The 20,703-nt window shown below is 31.2% G+C and overlaps 1 protein-coding gene across 1 annotated transcript in view; it reads left to right on the forward strand.

The window, feature by feature from the left end:
* Window positions 1–15,681, forward strand: part of Tc2n (tandem C2 domains, nuclear) — a 41,098-nt gene extending 25,417 nt beyond the window's left edge. Inside the window, exons 6-13 of the mRNA XM_076848022.1 lie at window positions 568–659; window positions 2,060–2,135; window positions 2,652–2,752; window positions 3,435–3,551; window positions 6,215–6,406; window positions 10,355–10,469; window positions 12,547–12,746; window positions 14,918–15,681. Of these exons, the coding sequence (XP_076704137.1) occupies window positions 568–659; window positions 2,060–2,135; window positions 2,652–2,752; window positions 3,435–3,551; window positions 6,215–6,406; window positions 10,355–10,469; window positions 12,547–12,746; window positions 14,918–15,028 (1,004 nt within the window). The 3' untranslated portion in view covers window positions 15,029–15,681. The remainder of the gene's footprint in view (window positions 1–567; window positions 660–2,059; window positions 2,136–2,651; window positions 2,753–3,434; window positions 3,552–6,214; window positions 6,407–10,354; window positions 10,470–12,546; window positions 12,747–14,917) is intronic.
* The last annotated feature ends 5,022 nt before the right edge of the window (window positions 15,682–20,703 follow it).

Here is a 20,703-nt window from a genome sequence, read left to right on the forward strand (position 1 = left end):
CCACTGTTTTGTAGGATGATGATATATCTAGTTCTCTGTGCCACTAGATTCAGGGTGGGGTACTGAAAAAAAGGAAGAAATATTTACTGAAGGGACTGTTCCCAACCGTACTAGAATATAGCATAGGGTTGGTTTACTGAGTTCTTTTCTTCAAGGCCCTTTCAGGTTACGAAGGACACTAAAAAGACAGGAGCACATAAGATTCAGAATTAATTTTTTTAAAAATGTGATAAGTGCTCATTAAATAGTTGAAGTACATATAACACAAAGTACTTACATCCTATCCTCTTAGATAGTCTTCTCAGATTGAGGATTGGGAAACGTGAACAAAAATCCATTTTGATATGGATATGAAAATGTGTTGTTTGATTTCTATTTCAAACAAAAGTAAAATAATGAAAAATAAATGTTTTAGATCTCATCAGAAGGCTTTATTTCTTATATATATCTGCACATAATTTTCACGAAGTATTTCTATAGAGATTTAGTTTATAATAATTAAGTAGAATTCCAGTGTTTCATTTTCCTTGTTATAAAAATAAGTACTTCTTTCTTTTCCCTGTGTAGTTTGTGACCTAAGGACCAGCAAACTTCCTGGTTCCCCTGGACTAAGCAAATCTATGTTTGATCTTACAAGTTCATCTCAGAGATTCATCCAGGTAAAGTAGTTATATAAATTTTTTTATATGTGATAATTATTTCAAATTAAAAATTAAGAAATGCATAAATCAACATTAGAAATAACATGCTTTTTGTGGATATAGCTATTCTGATATTTGGACAATAAATACATTTCCCATATGCATTACTTTAAGAAGTTCCCAGTTGACTAATGAAAGACAGTATTTTTCTTTTGTTCTTTTTTGTGTGAATTTTCTCTCAGTTGGTATGCACTTAAGGAATCTTGAGGCAGTTGGAATTTTAAATAGTATAATTAAAATACTTATCAACTTTCCTTATTGAAAGTTTTTAATAAAAATTAACATTCCTATAAAGGTGGAGAACTTTATTCACTTATATTAATACAGTATCCTATTTTTGAGTTTCTTTGTTTTTGTATTTTGTGGTACTAAGGATTAAACCTAGGGTCTTATGCATGCTAGGCAGTCACACTACCACTGAGCTATATCTTTGGCCTTTTTTAAAATTTTATTTTGAGGCAGGTTCTTGCTAGATTGTCCAGATCAGCTTCAAACTTGCAATTCTCCTGATAGTCGGAATTATGAGCATGTATGGCTAAAGCCAGGGAGAATTTTTTTGATATTTTCAAAAAAGTTTTCATTTTTAATACAAATAAACTATGACTATTTAAAATTAGAAGATAGAGATAAGCAAAGTAGCATGACAAATTATCTGTATTTCTGTAAGTGAAAGTAAAATCTGTGCAAATGTTTTTATATACACTTGTGGTCTAGAGTGTGTGTGTGTGTGTGTGTGTGTGTGTGTGTGTGAGTGTATACATATATACACACATACATACTTATGGCTTATACAATGGAAATGTATTCTAAATCATCCTTAATAATTCTCAGTCAAGTTAATTTCTTGCAGAATTAATTCTTTATAGCAAAAATTCTTGACCATGCATCAGAATTATTTGGAGAGCTTGTTAAAATACAGATTGCTATCCCTTGCTGCCCAGAATTTTTGATTCAGCAGCCCTATGGTGGAGCCTGAGTTTTTATTTCTACTAGAGAGACCATGGTTTAATATACTGTTTTACAGGTTTTTAGGTAACTGGGCATTTCCAAACATATTCTAATTGTCACTAATGTTTCTGTATGGAATTTAAGAAGTAATCTCTTTTTTCTTTATTATAAAACCAAACCAAAACCAGCAGAGACATTATAGTATATTTTTTCGTAAGAAGTTTAAAATTTTCTTGATAACACACAGAGAAAACTTATTTTTCTCTTTAACTGTCTAAAAGTGGGAAATTCTGACCAGTAACATTGTCAAAATGATTAGCATGCAGTTTGATGGGGCAGGTATTGGGGCATAAGTATCAGAATCCTTACAGTTTGATATGCAAATTCTGACTAAAAAATTTTATTTGTAGAGACATGATTCGTTGTCTAGTGTACCCAGTAGTACATCTTCAAGAAAAAATTCTCAGGGGAGTAACAGAAGCCTGGGTAAGGAATATAATATTACATTTTTATACTCATTAGTAATTTGAAAGTGAACATGATCAGTTAAAAAAATTCTACATGATTATATCTATGTTGACAGTATTATCTGTATATGGATACTCAGATCAGATGGTTATTTTTCAGTGTTCAGGCATGAATGAATCAGTTTTTAAAAAATGAAGCTATTAAACATCTTTGTACATTTGTTTTAAAGTAGATGAATGAAGAAAGTTCCAGAAGCACACCGTACTAAAGTCATATAAACATTATTTGAGATAGTTTGTTAAAGCTTTAACTTAAATTCTCCACACTGCAATTTGGTTAAAATTTTATACCTTGTAGTTAATATGGTTTATTTCACCTCTTGTACTTTAATAAAACATAGAAGTATGATTTTTGCCTTACTAAATTGGAAACTTTAAAAAATAATTGTGGGCATTTTTCATTTGTGCTCATAAAGTTGAATTTAAAAGATTACATGAAATTTTGAAACATCTTTGTCTTTTGATTACAATTCAGATACAATTACTCTCTCAGGAGATGAAAGAGATTTTGGCAGATTGAATGTGAAATTGTTTTATAATTCTTCAGTAGAGCAGATCTGGATCACAGTTTTACAGGTAAATTATATAGTTAATACCAACTTTCATTTCAAAATTAAATATTTAGACACTTATCTGTTGTTGCCCTCTTCTGGGGAAAGAGGTAATAGTTAGTCTTTGGAATTTGGGGTTCTATAGTGTTTTTCAGGAAGTAGTATTTGATAAAGCATTTAAGAAGCAGGTATGGTGATGCATACCTATAACTCAGTGACTTTGAGAGGATGAAGCAGGAGGATCAAAAATTTGAGGTCTGTCCCAAAATAAAAAACAAAAAGGGTTGGGGATGAAGCTCAGTGGTAGAGTGCCCAGGGTTCAATTTCCAGTACGCCCCCCCCCAAAAAAAGCATTTAAGAAAATAAAAATGTGTGTGATAAGTATATGTATTTTTTATGACTTTATTTATTTATGTGGTGCTAAGGGTCCAACCCAGTGCCTCATGTGTTAGACAAGCACTCTACCACTGAGCCACAACCCCAGCCCTATTTGTATGTTTTCAACTGCAAGAAGAAAATTGGTATGCTATCTATATTTAATATCAAAATTATTTTAATGTGAATGAAACATGAAGTCTCAGTATATACTGAAGTTTATTTAAAAATCTTGAAAATCATTATCCAAAGCCATTAACTCAACAAATACATCAAATATTTGTATTGTCAGAGTCCTTTGTAAAATTCCAACTATACTTTTAATTTTTTAGTGCAGAGATTTAAGTTGGCCTTCTAGTTATGGTGATACTCCCACTATTTCTGTAAAGGGAATACTAACGTTGCCCAAACCAGTGCATTTCAAGTCATCAGCAAAGGAAGCTTCTAATGTAAGTGACTGTTTATGTTTGAATTTCCTTTCTGTTTTTCTAATATTTATCACTTTTATCCATGTAAAGAATAAGGAAGTGTTTTACTTTTGGGAAACTAAAAATTATGTGTCTTTGCTTTTTAAAGATAATTTTTAGTCTCAAAATGTTTTGATATTTTATTGTCTAATATTAAGATTCATTTAAAAAGAAAATTTTGATCACTAAAATATATAGATTAACAGTATATAAAATATATATTTAAAAGGAAAATAAATGTGTACATTTTCATCTTTTCTTTTCTCTAACTGGGCTTTGAAAAATAATTGCACAATTGCAATTAATCACTTTTAAATACTTCCAGTTACTATAAATGGAGTAGTTTATGTTCCTGGCTTTTATAAATTCTTATTTCACATTAATTTAAATACATGCTCATTATTATTTTTTGACATAGAAAACTTAGGGTTTTATATGCAAATAAAAAAGAACATACCATTTAAAAATAAGAATTCAAATGACTAATAAGCAAAACATTACTGTTGCTATCAACCAAAGAAATACAGATTTAAATTATATATTGATCTTTCTTTTTTTCTTATTAAAATAAGGAAATATTTTACAAGTATGCTAAAACATACAATTTTCTAGAAATGATTTTGACAGTACACATCAAAACCTTATATATTTCTAGTAATTCTACCTGGAATCTACTCCTTGGAAGTAATCTGAAATCCAAACAAAACTGTTTATAAAATAATTTTGGTGGTTTTTTTCATAGTGAAAAGTTAAAAATAATCTCAGGGCGTCATAGAGGAATGATCGAAAGACCTGATGGTATACCCATTTAATTAATTTCTTTAGGCTGCTGTAAAAAAAAAGTGCCACAAACTGGATGGCTTTACAACAATAGAAACTTGGGACTAAGGATAGAGCTCAGTGATGGAGTGCTTGTATAGCATGTGTAAGGATCTGGGTTCAACCCTTAGCATGGGTGGGAAGGGGGGAATAGAAGTCCAAAATCAAGGTGTCAGCAATGTTGGTTCCTTTTCTGAGAGGGAATCTGCTCTACTCTTCCTCCCAGATTCTGCTATGGCCAACAATACTTGGCTTTCCTTATTTCTTGGCTTTGTCTCCATCTTCATATGGTGTTCTCTATTTCTGTGTTTTCACATGGCCACGTACTTACAAAGATCTCACTCATACTGGATTGGGGTCTACCCTACGCCTATATTACCTTATTTTAAGTTTATGAATCATATCTGCAATGAGACGTTTGCAAATGATATCACATTCTGAGGTACTGGGAGTTAGAATTTCAACATCTTTTTTTGGGGTACAATACAAATCAACCCAGAACACTATGTGATAGAATACCAGGCATCTGTGAAAAATTATGGATAGAAGAGTTTTTAAGGACAGTGGAAAATGTCCTAAATTATTGAAAAAGGCAGTGATCAAAAATTGGTGTGTGTATGTATGTCACGATCTCACTTTATGAAAATATGCATCATAGAAAGTCTAGATGGAAATAAATCTTAACTCTGGCTATAATTCTATCACTCAAGGAAGAATACTTTCTGAATTAAACAATTTTACTTTTTAAAAATAAACTAAATTAACTTTTCTGAGGGAAAAATGTTTGCATATTGGAACCTACCTACATAGGATCTTTCATTTTTAACATTTATTTCTATACAGAAGATTTTGGGAAGATCCCTATTGTGGCAAAATGTGGAAACTATGAAGTAAATCTGTACTCTTGCTTAATTTGTAAACTTATTTAACATTTTATGTGCAATGTATTGTCAGTATGGTCCTGTGGCTTGAAAGTCTTAAAAAGTTCAGTAGTGGGAAAATTCTAGAAACATGATTCTGTGCAGATGTAAGTGATTATAGTATGGGTGAAAATTTGGCCAAAATTTTTTTAGTGCAGATTATCAAAAATATTTATGTTAGTTGCCCAGATATCTTGCCTTTTCAAAAGGATACACTAAAGATGGAAAGAAGGAAGTGTATAGAAAAGAACAGTCTAGTGTTTAGTCTCCTTTAAGAGATAATTCAAATATGTCCATGTGATAATTCAAGATTCTGGGCACTGAACATGCTTACATGTGAGGTTCTTGAACTACTCTAACTGTTGAAGAATTGTGGAAATAGTAGGAAAGATGTCCTAGATCCAAAGATTAAAAAACAGTTTAATTTCTTTTTTCTTTTTGGTGCTGGGATCGAACCCAGGGCCTTGTGCATTCAAAGCAAGCACCTTACCAACTGAGCTATATCCCCAGCCCCTACAATTTAATTTTTAAAAAAGGGAAAAAGCTATATTTTGGTGAGCTCAATGTTAATATTGACCTGAGTTCCTAGGTAATTAAAAAGATGATTTGTGAAGTTGAGGAAGGTAATATCCAGAGTAAACTCTGGAAAAACAAGTTATGGCTCTTCTCATTTTCATTTACATTAAAAAAATTTTTAAATTATGTTGTTATATTATGTCATATATGAATATGTAACAATAAATCCCATCAGTATGTACAAATATAATGCAACAATAAAGTAGGAAAAATATTTTTACTATTGTAAAAAAATTAAATGTAGTTTTTCTAGATATAAAGGTAAAATATCATTTTGTAATAGTATATCAAACTTTTTTCAACCCTTTATATATTTTATTGTTTTTTAAGGTTATTGAATTTTTGGAAACTTTTGTATTTGCTATTAAACTACAAAATCTACAAACTGTAAGACTTGTATTCAAGATTCAAACCCAAACTCCCAGGAAGAAAACCATTGGAGAATGTTCTATGTCGCTTAGAACTCTCAGCACACAGGAAATGGATTACTCTTTGGATATAATACCACCTTCAAAATTTTCTGTAAGTGATAATACTATGCAGGGTTAAAAGTATTTTGTACTTTTAGAATGGCTTAATGGATAGTGTTTTGTTTGTGGAGGATAACTTGAATACTTTATTAATTATGGAATCAGGAAAAGTCTCAAGAAGTAATATCATTTCAAAAATTGATGAAAGGTCAACATAATGGTTTCTCTGTTTTAAAATAACATTGGGTTACCTTCTCCTAGCACATTATTTATTAATGTTTCATCAGATATAGTAACCCTGAAACATGAATAACTTTAATACATTCAAAAAAGTTTTTCTAGTAGCTGATGACTTGGGAAAAACAACAAAGAATCATAAAGTCAAAAGTTCAAACTCAATCTGAGATTGCCCTTAAATAGATTAGGGAAGTTGTTTTAATCCTGGGTAAACTGTATATCTGTTCATAACTTGGTTAGAATGGAAGTTGAGTTTTGATTTTTTAGAATGGAACCCAGGACCTCATGCATGATGAGCACCTACTGTACCACTGAGCTACATTCCCAGCCCAGATTTTTTTTTTTTTTTAAGCTTGCTTACCTATAGTGCTTGATTGATTTCTGAGACCTGATGTTTACTTCTCTCAACTGGCCAGCTGAACATTGTCTTTATTTAAGAGATTTCTAATAATTTAATTATGTAGTTTCTGTGTCAGGATAGAGATCAGTCCTGAGTTTTATAAGGTCAAATCTATATGTGATTTTCAACTTATTTAGGATTTATATTTTCCTACTTCTAAAAATACTTAAGATTATTTGAAGTGCTTTTTAATCCTTTCTGTACATTATAATTACCTGGCAAATTTAAATCAATAAAATTTCTTGGGGGTTGGAATAGAAGCATTTGTAGTTTTCAAAAGTTCCCCAAGTGATTCTAATGTGTAGCCTTGCAAATCACCAAATTATAGGGGAAATTAGAAATTAAAACATAAGAAACAAAGGTTACTGTAATTAATCAGAAGAATTGAAATTTCTGATATCTTTTTCTCTGTTAATTTTAATCCCCAATGTTTTCTTTATGGCATTTATTACGTCATATCATTATTTAAGTTACTTAATTTTAAATAAAACAAAACAAGTCTCAAGTTTCTGTTTTCTTCATATTTTACTGTGCTGTTAACTAAGATCCTACCATATTGTTGCTACTGTATATTTGTATGTAGGCAGGTATGAAAAAATAAATGATGAACGAAAGCATACCAAATGAGATTATTGTCCATTTCTGTTAAAACGTAACAGCTGTGACAGGAGTTTGTCACTGGCAGAGTTGACAATAGCTTAGTAGACAGTAATCTGCAACCAGCTTTTACAGAAGATACAAAAACACTAATCAAATGGGTTATTCATACATTAAAACTCTAAAGACAGAATATATCAGAAGATAAGTCAGTGAAGATATTTTCTGGGAAACTGAGATATACCTGGAGAATTTGAATGAATGATTATGACTGGATTTCTATTAAATTATATTTCATATGTTAGAAGTCTTATAAACACTTGTGTTTCTACTGGATGTCACGTGCTAGGTATATAAAGATTCTTGTCTTGAAATAAGAGCATTTGGGTTATTATGGGTTATAATATTAATAATAATATTATTATTATTATATGACCAATGAATTTATGTTACTAAATACTGATGTTTCATATTATTGGCTAAGATAAGAATAATATTGTGCTTTGTTTTATGTTCTGAAGAGGAAAATAGATATTGTGATTATGCCGTTGAAAGAACCAGACTTGTCTACCCACTATCCACATTGATAGCTGTTGCACCACGAATAGCATTGCTTTGTATAAAGCTAATGTTTTTTTCAGGAGAGTTCCTGACCTTGGCCAATACTAATGTATTTACTTGACCTCAAATTTTGGTGTTGAATAAGATAGAAGAGACAAAGTTTGCCTGAAGAAGTAGTTGACCTTTATAGAGATTTACCTTATGGCTGACTCGTTGCTAAGTAATCTACTGTTCATACTGCTCTTCTGAGCCTGTGCACTCCTTTTCCTATGTGGAGATCAGTGAAGCCATTTGCACAGCCAGTAAATAGTCAAGGAATCCAGATTTGATTCCAGAGCTAACTCTCTGAACTCTTCCATGTATGTCCCCTTTGAAGACATTTTCAAACATCATCAGTTTATGATTCTTCCTGATTATGGTTGGCATCTCATTTTTTTAATGGTTCCGGGAAGGCTAATAAATTTTTCTTTAAAAATTGGTTCATTATTCAGGAGCAAATATCATACCTTCTACAGTTTTATGCTTATTAAATATAGTCAGTACACACCAACTAATTGACTTGTATTTTAATTTTTGGTTATTATGAGATTGAAAATTATTTTGAATATTTTCTCATGATCTGAATTAATGTCCTGGAATATAAATTGAATTTGTGAGATAACTTTGGCAAGTAGGAAATAGCAAACCCATTGCCAAATGCTACTGTTTATGAGAATTAACTGTACAATTGTGGAACAATAAGAGAAGTTTTGCCACCTTTAGCTGTTTTAATAAGTGTTATTTAATTATGGGTGCAAAACCATAATGAAAAAAGAATTAATGAAAAAAGTTTAATTATGGTTATCTTTGTGTTTTGTAAACAATAAATTATTATAGTTTTTAATGTATTAATTTAAATGCCAAGGGCAGAAACAACTTTTTTTTAATCAACAAAGACTTTATTTTATATATGGCTATTCAGTTAGTTATGCAAAAAGAGTTGTTAATCAGTTCTCACTTAAACATGAAAAGCAATAAATTCGCTTATTTAAAAAGTCAGCATTGTTGCCAGAATGAACAGTTTTATTCTCATTTTAGAGTTTTTTGAGAGGAAATTAACCTTAACTCAAGTTTCTACTTTTTAAACAATTCACTTTTTACTCTCTATTTCTTGATTTCTCATGGCATCACAGTTACAAAACACAGCATCATGTTTTAAGAAAAGACCCAAGCTTGAGGTGATGTCATGTATGTAGAAAGGTTTTTTTGTTCCCCCTGCCTCAATGAGTGATTAAGGAATACTGGACAATTACCAAATATGTAAACCTTTTTGTAAAGTATCATTCAACTGTTCTGTAGCTGTACTGGAATCACTTCTAGTAAGTCTGTAAATGTCATATTCTTATTCCCATTCTTGTTCTTTTCAATACATGAACAGTGATCTTTTTGTGTCTGGACAACTTCATGTTTCTCTTTTACTTTTCACTCCAAGTACCTTGGAATCCAGATGAGTAGGATTTGTGTTGTATTTCACAGATAAATCACCAGCTTTCTTTTCCTGTTGGTAAGCAGTACTGACGAGCATATTTTAATCCACCTCCCCACCTGTTGTTTTCATCTTAAAGTTTGCCTCAGTTTTTTTTTTTTTTTTAAAACCCTTTTCCTTATTATATACGGCCTTATCACTGACTAGCTTCCTTCTTGCCAGCTTCCTTTGGCTTGTTTTCATTCAGGATAGATATGCAACTCTGGATCCATAAATCTGTTTATTACAGCAATCCTTTGTCTTCTGATTTTTATAGCATCTACTCTGAATTCTAAATATAGGGAAAATAATAGCTCTTTCCTATAACTTTATCATATTTACTATGTTCTCAATAACTCAATTGATTACATTTAATTATTTTAAAAGTGCATTCCTTCCTGTTGGTTTATTTCATTGACGGTTTTTCTGTTAATATTGCCTAGGAATTTAATTTGTTTTTAAGTTGAATTGTCTTTTAGTATTACTGATATTGAAATCCAGTATGTAGGTATACAGACTTTCAGAATTGATGCAAATGAATGCCTTATATTTACAGAATCTATGACATTTATCTTCATATCTTTCTCTTATAACTTATGGCTTTGAGTGTCAATAGAAAGCAAAGCTTTCAAAAACTAACTATTTTTGAAATACTTCCAAACTTTATCATTAAATACTGAATGATACTTTTTTATATACAGGTTTGCCATGCAGAACTTGAATTGGGGACTTGTTTTCAAGCAGTAAATAGCAGGATTCAGCTTCAAATTCTTGAGGCACAGTATCTTCCAAGCTCATCAACACCTCTGACTTTAAGTAAGTGTATCAGTGTTCAAAGTGCATCAATTGCAGAGAGATTACAATTCAGTAAGAATGAAGAGACCAGTAGAGTGATGTCTTTCCTTTGCTGGATGCACAAATTGTGATAATTTAGTAGGCTAGGCCTAGTAACTTGGCCACCCCTAGAACTGAAGGTTTGAGGTCAGCCCTATCTCACAGGCTAAGAGGAAGGTAGAATTGTTCCTTTTTACTATGAAAGAAGGGAATTAACTATCTAGGAGCAGGCAAAGCAATAAATGTCCACTGTAACAATGAATGTCCACTGTAGAAAGGCTAAAAATAAATGAAACTGAACATTCAATTTAAGAAACTACAAAAACAAAAAATTCAAGGAAAGAAGTAAGCTGAGATTGAAGTTATAAAATGTGGAGACAACAGCAGATAACACAATCAATAAAACTTAACCTTTTTTCTTTGAAAGGACCATTAAAATAGGCAAATCTCTAGCAGGCTGGATAAAGCAGAAAAATAGACAAAACTTGAATGATATTCTGAACCAAGAAAAGGATATAATTTTAAATTCAGAAGAGATTTGGTTATATATAAGGCAATACCAGGAGTAACAATACTAATTAATTTCCATCTGTATGAAATAAATGACTTTCTAAGAAATTTACTCAAGAGGAAGAAATCTAAAAAGAATAGCCATGAAAAGGGAGAGAACTCTCTCTCATAAAAAGCACTAAGCCAAGATTATTTTACTGATAGATTTTACCAAACTTTCAAGGAACATCTGATTCCTTTTTTATATAAGCTATTCTAAAGCAAGAAAAAAAGATGGAAAAATAATTTTGTTATCATATTCTTGATATCAAAACAGATTAGATAGCACATACATAAAATTAACTCTACTAACATCACCTATGTAGATAGATAGAAAAATCCTAAAATAAAAGTAAGCAAATAGAGGGAAGGGAAGAATAGAAGTTCATTGAATTAGACAAAGAGGAATGAAAGGAAGGGGGAGGTGGGAATAGGAAAGACAGTAGAATGAATCAGACATAACTTTCCTATGTTCATACATGAATACATGACCAGTGTAACCCCACATCACATATAACCACAAGAAGAGAATCCTAATTAGAATAAGCTATATTCCATATATGTATAATATGTCAAAATATACTCTGCTGTCATATGTATCTAAAAAGAACAAAATTTTTTTAAAAAGTAAGCAAATAAAGTCCAACTTGGAATAGTGAGTTATAAGGACAACAGTTGAAATTTACAAATACAAAATATTACATTAACAGGTCAATTCCCTAGATTAAAACTAATGATCTCTGTTTTATAAATTTAATGCTCAGGTCTCTTGGTCCTCATTCTGTGAATCCCTTCCTGGGAGTTCCCTCATCCCCTTCTTGTTACCCTGCAGTCCCAGCTCTATTACCTGATAACATTAGTCATAGCACATTCTGCTCGAGCCATAAGCATGCTGTGCCAGTCAGACGAGGGCATATGCTGAGGTGAAAAGCTATAGTAAACCTGAATTTTAGTGCAGTTCCCATCTTTGAAAACTTTCTTTCCTTCAGTTTTTTACTGATTTTAATCAATCTTTATTTTTAATATTTCCCCCAAATTTATAATTATTATAATCTATGGGAAGCTTAGTTCATACAAACTATTTTACCATTGTTGGAAGCTCTACATCTCAAACTTATTTAAAGAATAGATTGTTTTCTAGTGGGCATATGCTTCTAGAGTCTCAAGAAAAAAATTTTACCTATACAAAATTGTGAAATAAATACCTCATCTATCCAAAGAGTTGGTATCTCTCTTTTGTGTAATCCTTTTCAGTATATATGCCTTTGCTCCTCATTGTTATTTATGCCTATGATTCTACTTGTTAATGTCATTCAGAATGAAGATTAAATTTGTTTGAAGTTATAGTAGTTACTTATAAAATGCAGTAAAGATTATAAAGTTACTAGAGATGTTTTCTTCTATCAAACGGTAGTAGCTCATTGAACATTTTTAAAATAGCTTATTTATATATTTACATTAAACATAATATATATCTTTATGTGGTATTTAATTAGAATTTGTTTCGTAGGTTTTTTTGTGAAGGTGGGAATGTTTAGCTCAGGAGAGTTGATTTATAAGAAGAAAACACGCTTACTGAAGGCCTCCAATGGAAGAGTAAAGTGGGGAGAGACTATGATTTTTCCACTTATACAGAATGAAAAAGAAATTGTTTTTCTCATTAAGCTTTATAGTCGAAGCTCTGTAAGAAGAAAACACTTTGTGGGCCAGGTTAGTAGGGGGATTTTATCTTTAATTTCTTCTGTGTATTTTTCTATGCATTTAAACAGTGGTTAACAAAAGGAATACGGGATTAAATTAAAGTTGAATAGTGTAAGATTTCTTAGTATAAATTACAATTCAGTGTTGACACAAAAATCAAATCTCATCAGACTTATTTCTTTAATATAAGTAGTTGGAATTTCTGAGCAATCAGGCTTATCTTTAAGCCTTTTTCTCAGCTTTTCAACTTTAAAAACTTAAGCTTTTCAGTATTACTGACTCATTCCTTGTGGAAGAAGACACTAAGTGTTTAGATTGAATTGGTTAAAACTTTGAATATCATATTTACCTCATTTTGTTTCAGCTTCAATTTAATATTTAACAAGAGCACTTTTTAATTATACTAGATTTGAATTCCTAGAGAACAATTTTAGCGATGGTGGATATTTAGATAGTCAATACCAGTGTCTGGATTGTCTATTTTAAAATTCTTAGTAATCTGTATAGGACAATAGAATACTGGCTTACTTTCCAAAACTACAGGAACTTGTTTCCATTTATATTTTTTTCCTTACTCTGAATGGATTAATGGTAGTTTTCTTTTTTTTACAATTATTTGAGCCACATTTAAATTATTGGTCTGAAAGCTTCCACTTTATAGTAAACTGTTATTAGTAGTCTATGTGTAGTCCTCAAATTATAAATATGATTTTTTTAAAGATTGATATTAACTTTTTGACTCACTTTTCATATAATTTATCTAAAATGTTTATTTAAATGTAGTTTTGTTTCTGCATTTATTTGGAAAATAGCTTGAATTTGAAAATTTGTATAACTATATACTTTTGATAGCTGTGAGTCCTATGAAGTCAATGAAGTTAAAAGTTTTTCTGGGGCTGGGGATGTGGCTCAAGCAGTAGCATGCTCGCCTGGCATGCGCAAGGAGCTGGGTTTGATCCTCAGCACCACATAAAAATAAAGATGTATCCACCGAAAACTAAAAAAATAAATATTAAAAAAAATCCTCTCTCTCTCTCTCTCTCTCTCTTTAAAACAAAAGTTTTTCTGTATAATCAGACCTCAACTATTATGTATGAATGGAATAGGATTCTGGAATGTTTTTGCTGGTTGTCTGCCTCCAACAGACTCTTGAGTGGCATCAGGTGTCACCATAATGGGATAAACAAATGCAGGCTCAAGTTCTCCCACTCCTGTTTACCAACCAAAGCACTCTGATGTTACCTGTTTTATATGTTGGGGTTCTTTGTAAGATATTATTTGAAGAAAATTTTTTTCAGACCAAGAAAGAAAAGGAAAAATATTTGAAAACCAGTGAGTGATCTGCTGCAGTCTCTTTACTCAGAGAAGTTAATTCCAAGGTTATAGCATTTGTTAGTGCTAGAGCCACGGAACAGATTTTAGATTCCTTGTCCACCTTGTCTCCATGATATAGCCATTGTGGTGTCTTAAATATACATAATACTATATAATTTTCCCAGGTTCATTCACATACATAACCTAAACCCCATAAGCGATAGATAAATATGAAATTACTCTGGATCAAGAATGACTATTTATTAAATTTCAATTAAGTTTGCAATTGTATTGAATAAAAAAGGTTTTTAAAAATGCATATTCCTTATTAATTGAAATCATTATTAGCCTCAGTTTAATTCATCTTTATAAAGTTGTTTTTGAGTGATCAAGATCAATTTTAAGTTGAGCTCCTAGATAAATTGAATAAGAAAGGAAAGTTGGAACTATTTGGAGGGAAATGATTTTACAAAATTCTCACCTTGGATTTTTTAAAATATTTATTTTTTAGTTGTAGTTGGACACAATACATTTATTTATTTATTTATTTGTGGTGCTAAGGATCAAACCCAGGGCCTCACACATACAAAGGGAGTGCTCTGCTACTGAGCCCCAGCCCCATCACCTTGAATTTTTAAATTGATTTAGTTTATATGAAATAGTCTTCAGAATGACTAAACAGTTTAAATGTTTTAGAATTTAAGTCTCAAATAGATAAATTAAATTTACTTTTGGGAAAATGGAAAGTTATTTACTTATAAATATGTAAACCAGACTTCAATATTTTTATCAATAAGAGTAATAAATTGTTTTAACTCACTTGTCGTAATTGTGTCAAGTTAAATGATTGTACTGTTCCTTTTCAGATTTGGATAAGTGAAGACAGTAATAGCACTGAAGCAGTGAACCAATGGAAAGAAACAATTGCAAATCCAGAAAAGGTTGTTACCAAGTGGCACAAGTTAAATCCATCCTGAAGACTTCACACATTAATTTGGTGAAGAAACAACTTGACATTCTTTTAGAAGACTTAGAATTTTAATTTGCTAAAAATTATAATAAATTTTATCAAATATCCAAAGTGAAGGAAATGCTTTAAAACAGTGCCAGAAGAGACAAAATAAAAGGGTAGTATTATTATGGCAGTTAAATGACTTATAAAATAAGTCCATGAGAATATAAGCCATACATAGGAATTTCTGTATTATGTTTTTTGCTTTTGTTTTTTTAAGTTTTACCTAGATATTTAAAACCTACTATAACAAGTCCCTGTTAGTACTACTAGACATTTAGATGACTATACCTTTGTTCCAGTGCTAGGTATTGTTGATTACATTTTTGTTCCACTGTTTACCTCTTCCTATATATTTTCTTTCAGCAAAAATGAATTGAACCATTTCAGTTGTTTTCTATATTTGGGGGAAGATAGTGCCCTGTGTTTATAATTTATTACCTATAAGGCATTACATTGCTCTTTTGTAAACTATTTACTTTCAAGAAACTTCAGAAAAAGAAACTACATTTAGACAAGGATAAACAAAAACACCAAAAGATTGAAGTTTAATTGGAGACCCGTAATTATACATATTTTGCTGTTTCTCTCCATTAGATATTTTCATCTTTGTTTTATTTGGAGTTAAAATAAAATATTTATTATCATCCATATGGTTCATCCTAACTAGCAGAATGAATAAGTTTAAATAGCAAATATTTTATGATAATCACTTCTTTGCTTTTAGTTTTTTAAGTACAAATTACTTGTTCTGTAATCTATAATGTTAGAGTATTTTGTCATGTTTTTTATAACTATACCTGATAACATTATAGAGCAAAAATTTTCTATTGCAGGTTTCTTTCAGTTGCTTATTAGAACTCAGTATAAGGGGATAATTTCAGCATAGTTGTCCATATGAACTATGGCCCAAAGCAGCAGCTTTTTGGAGAAACAAATAACTCTACTCATAATTTAGCAAAATATGATTTTATTTTTGCTAGTAAGTACACTATGTGCTCTGTGTTCTTTGTCTTCCATTTTTCTTTCTTTGTTCCAAACGTGCCAAGAGATAGATGGTGATATTTTAGGCCAGAGGTATACCTTTCCATAACCTAAGCATTCCCTTTTCATTCTAATTCCTGTGTTCTATGTATCTTATTAAAATTTCCCCAAGTAAACACTTAGTTCTCTTGCCTAGAAACCATCTCCACAAGTGCAAAATGTATCAAGTTTATATGTCCTTTGCTTCTGTCTAGATTTTATGGTTCCAGTGGTGTGATAAGTATTCTCTGCCACTATGAATTTTGAAATAAAAATTTTAGATTTGGTATTTTAGATTTGTGAAAAATGGATTTTAGATAGTACTCACGTTGACTTCTGGAAGAAATTACCCTGCATGGTAGTATTTTGAATCTTTGAGACAAATTCAGCTTATTTTGGTTTTGTCATTTTTTAAAAAATAGGCTATTTTTAGAGTGATTTTAGGTTCACAGCAAAAATTGAAAAAAGAGGTACAGAGGTTTCCTATACAACCCTCTCCAGTACATAGACATACACAGAGGAGGTACAACCTCTTTACCCTCTCAGCATCCTGCATCAGAATAATACATTTGTTGCAACTGATAAACTTACATTCATACCATTATCACCTAAAATCTATAATTTACATTAGGTCTCCCTCCTGGTGTTTTACATTTTGTAAATTTTAACAAGTGTATAATGACATGTATCTATCATTAGAATCTTTTCAGAGTGGTTTCATTGCCCTAAAAATCCTCTGCAATGCAATATTTTAATAGCTATCAAAGAAATAAGTGTATTTATTGGCTTTTAGATAATAAATAACAGACTTTCTTGCTTTTAAAAAAACTAGAATTTTATTTTAGCAATTTTCTGTGTTTTTAATTCCTAAATTTAATATATGTAGTCATGTACTTAACTCAATTTTTAATTATTTAATTTGTAGTATTTTTAAATATATGTATAATATATGATTTGAGGGAAAAATATGGTTTCTTGGTTTCTTAGGATCCTAAATAAATCATAAAAAGAAAACTTTTCATTTAAACAAACTTTCAGATAGGAAAGTATTGGTAGAACTAAGACCCCAGATATTCTAATTGGTATTAACTTAAACCTTCCAAAGGTAAAGAGATATTGAATATAGCTGAAATGCTCATTTGATTTCTTGAAGCTTTATGTAGAAATATAAATAGAAACATGCTCTTTCTTAAAAATTTAACCTTTTTAAATTTTTTATTTATTTGTTTATTATTTGGTGCTAAGGATTGAACCCAGTATCTCAGGAAAGTGCTCTACCACTGAGCTACAACTCCAGCCCTAGAAATACCATCTTTCTGATAACAGCCCCTCATATTATGAGAAAAACAATAGGAACTGGTAACAAAAAATGAGATACTGTGGAAAAATCACTTCCCTTTCTTTGTATTTGCTTAGGCAATTTTCTTGACCTTTACTCAGCTATAATAAGGAAAAGGAAACCAAAATGATTCTAGGTGATCAAAGGGAACCATGGAAGGATTCATGTTGATAACTGATAATTTACATGATATTAATCCCTAAAATAATATTTATTTATAAACTTTCACATTAACACAGTTAAGTAACTACAGCCCATGTCAAAATATAGCATCAATACTTGACTTTTAGTTTTGCATTATTTTTTAAGCAGAACTTATTGAGAAATGACCAACAAAGTATGTCAGTTCAAACTCTTAATCAGACTGTTAAGAAACCAGTGGGATTTTGAACATATGTAATTGGTCTGAAAATAACCTAAAGTGAAGTTCTGTTTGAATATAGTTACATGAATTTTATGATACATAAAACTCTTTCCTACCAAAAATTTTCATTATTTGTTTAATTAAATATTTGCTTATTTATGAAGGATTTTCATTTTTTTCATTAAATTTTAACTTTTCCAACCATGTGAATAATGGGTATTGCACTCAGAAGCACCTAACTACTGAGACATGTCCCCAGCCCTTTTTATATTTTATTTAGAGACAGGGTCTCACTGAGGCTGGCTTTAAACTTGCAATCCTCCTTCTTTAGCTTCCCGAGCTGCTGGGATGACAGGTATGTGCCACTGTGCCCAGCTCAGGAACGGGTATTTCAAAATTATACATCTTTATTAGATATTTGAACTTTTGTTTGGTGTTTCTTCAGGTATACTAAGAAAGGTGCCAGATAAAGTATCTGTGTATCTAGTGGTTTTGAGGAGATTTTATGTTGTGTTGTATAAGTGTAATTCTTGTTAATAATTAAATTTCAAATTATTTCAGTTTTAGGTTAAGCGCTTAGTTGAAAGAATTGTAAAAAAAGGGCCCATGTAAAATACCATGTCCATTTTGAAATAAAGATATTAAGGGAGTTAATGTAGCCCTCAAAAACTACATTTTATTTTTTAAGTGGCAACTTTTCTGAAGATAAATCCTGCCTATATTTTTAGTAATTCCTTAATAGAAAAAAATTTAACTTGTTTTTCCTGAGTTTTAAATTTTTTCGATTTCTAAAAAGAAACATCTTTAAAAACATTGATTACAGTCTACATTAAATAATAGGATTCTGATAATGGCAGTAGGTATCTAAAAAGGAAGTTTTATATTATATGTCTTCTTGGATGGCAAGAAGGTTGCCAGTTCCATTCTGAGCTAAATCACTGAAGGAGATATGTCTTTAAATGATGGTGATATTTGTTCTGTATTGTTTTTCATATTCTTATCCTGTGGAATTTGTTTCTGGGTCATCCATCATCCTTTAGTTTCTGGGGGAAGAAAATAGATAAAAAAAAGTCTGCTCTTCATGGTAAGGCTAGATTTATTTTAGCAGAAATAAATTTGACTGGCTGTGGCTCTAAATTGACTTTCAGTTTGATATCTGAGTCTTTCCTCTTTATTGATTACATATTATATGGAGTCTTGATCATGAAACAACTACATTTTTAATGAGCAATGAGCTATTTTGTATGTTATATAAATATTAAATAATTAAATGTTATAAGCCATTATTGTTTGAGATTTTTATTTTAGTGGGGGAAATTAAACTATACAAAGCTGTGTTATAGTATAAAATAGGATTTGAGGCATGGATAAAATGCTTTGGAGGCTCAAATAAAGTAAGAATTAAATGTAGCTTAAGGAATCAGGAAAGATTTGTTAAATCCCTGACCTGAAACACAAAACAGGCAGATTGGTAGCACTATTATTCTTTTTTTTTTTTTTTAAAGAGAGAGTGAGAGAGGAGAGAGACAGAGAGAGAATTTTAATATTTATTTTTCAGTTATCAGCGGATACAACATCTTTGTTTTGTATGTGGTGCTGAGGATCAAACCCGGGGCCGCACGCTTGCCAGGCGAGCGCGCTACTGCTTGAGCCACATCCCCAGCCCGCACTATTCTTGATCACTGACCTTACCTACCTAGCAATCTTACTTCATTTCTTTTGCAAACTGACTCACTGAAAAAAAAAAATTCTTAACTTCCTTCCACTTACTGTCCTCTAACCTACCTGCTTTTTTCTTTACTCTTAATAGAAGATCCTCATCTGTCACTGGGATTACAGGCATATGCCACCTATCCGGATCAAAAATCTTACTTCTTGATGTCAAAGAAAATAACATTGAATTCCTTCAGTTACCTACTGCCATATTTATAAGCTTCTTTTTACCCATATCCAACTTCTTCCTCTTCTTCTTATGTTAAAAAGCAATTCCTTCCTTGTAAATTCTGAATCCAATCATTTTGGCCTTTTTTGGACACTGATTCCATTTATTAAACACATGTTCTTCTATTCTCTGAGCCTTTGTTGCTGGATTCTTTGTATCATTGTTCAAACCCTGGTGCTTGACTATCTCAGAATTGCTTGTTGATATGTTTGATGGAAAGGACCCTATAGACCTAATATTGGTGGTTAGATTACCATATTGACAAAGGAAACTGGAAATTTGCAATTGACTAAATGTTTATGTCTTCCCACCCCAAATTCATATGTTGAAATCCTGACACCCCCCCCCCCAAGATGATGGTATTAGATCATTTGGGTGGAGCCCTCACAAATGGGATTAGTGCCCTTATTACAAGAGAGCTGAAAGTGATCCCTTGCCTCTCTGTCAGGCTGTGAGAAAGCAAGCCCCCACCAGTCTGTGAGAATCTCGATGTTAAAATTCCAGCCTCCAAAATTGGGAGGAATAAATGTTTGTTTTTAATGAGCTACTCCATTTATGTTATTTTGTTAGATCGGCTTATATTAAGACAAAAACATTACATAAAACAGGAAATGGTGTATCATGTCTTTCTAAGTCTCCAAAGTTCCCTACGTATAGCCAGTGAAGATTCCTCCTGATACCAGAAACTCACTTTTTATTCTCAAAGGAATTTTTATTCCTCCTTCACTTTCCTACCACCTAGCTACTCACATGTCTACTTGTTCAATAAGTGTTACTGGAAAAGAAAACAGTCCCAACAAATCCTGAGTAATTACTGAGAATTTTAGTGTAATTAACTCTATGAATAAGAGGGTTAGTTTCTCAGCATGGCATCTATTAGGGCTCTTAGGTTTCAGGCTTCTCTGTGATGTGTTTCCTTGTTTTAAAAAATTATTGAATGGTCTGCCCTGTTCTAGATTTTGGCTTATCCCA

Source organism: Callospermophilus lateralis, chromosome 3 (assembly GCF_048772815.1).
Source record: "Callospermophilus lateralis isolate mCalLat2 chromosome 3, mCalLat2.hap1, whole genome shotgun sequence".
Taxonomy (NCBI): Eukaryota; Metazoa; Chordata; class Mammalia; order Rodentia; family Sciuridae; genus Callospermophilus; species Callospermophilus lateralis.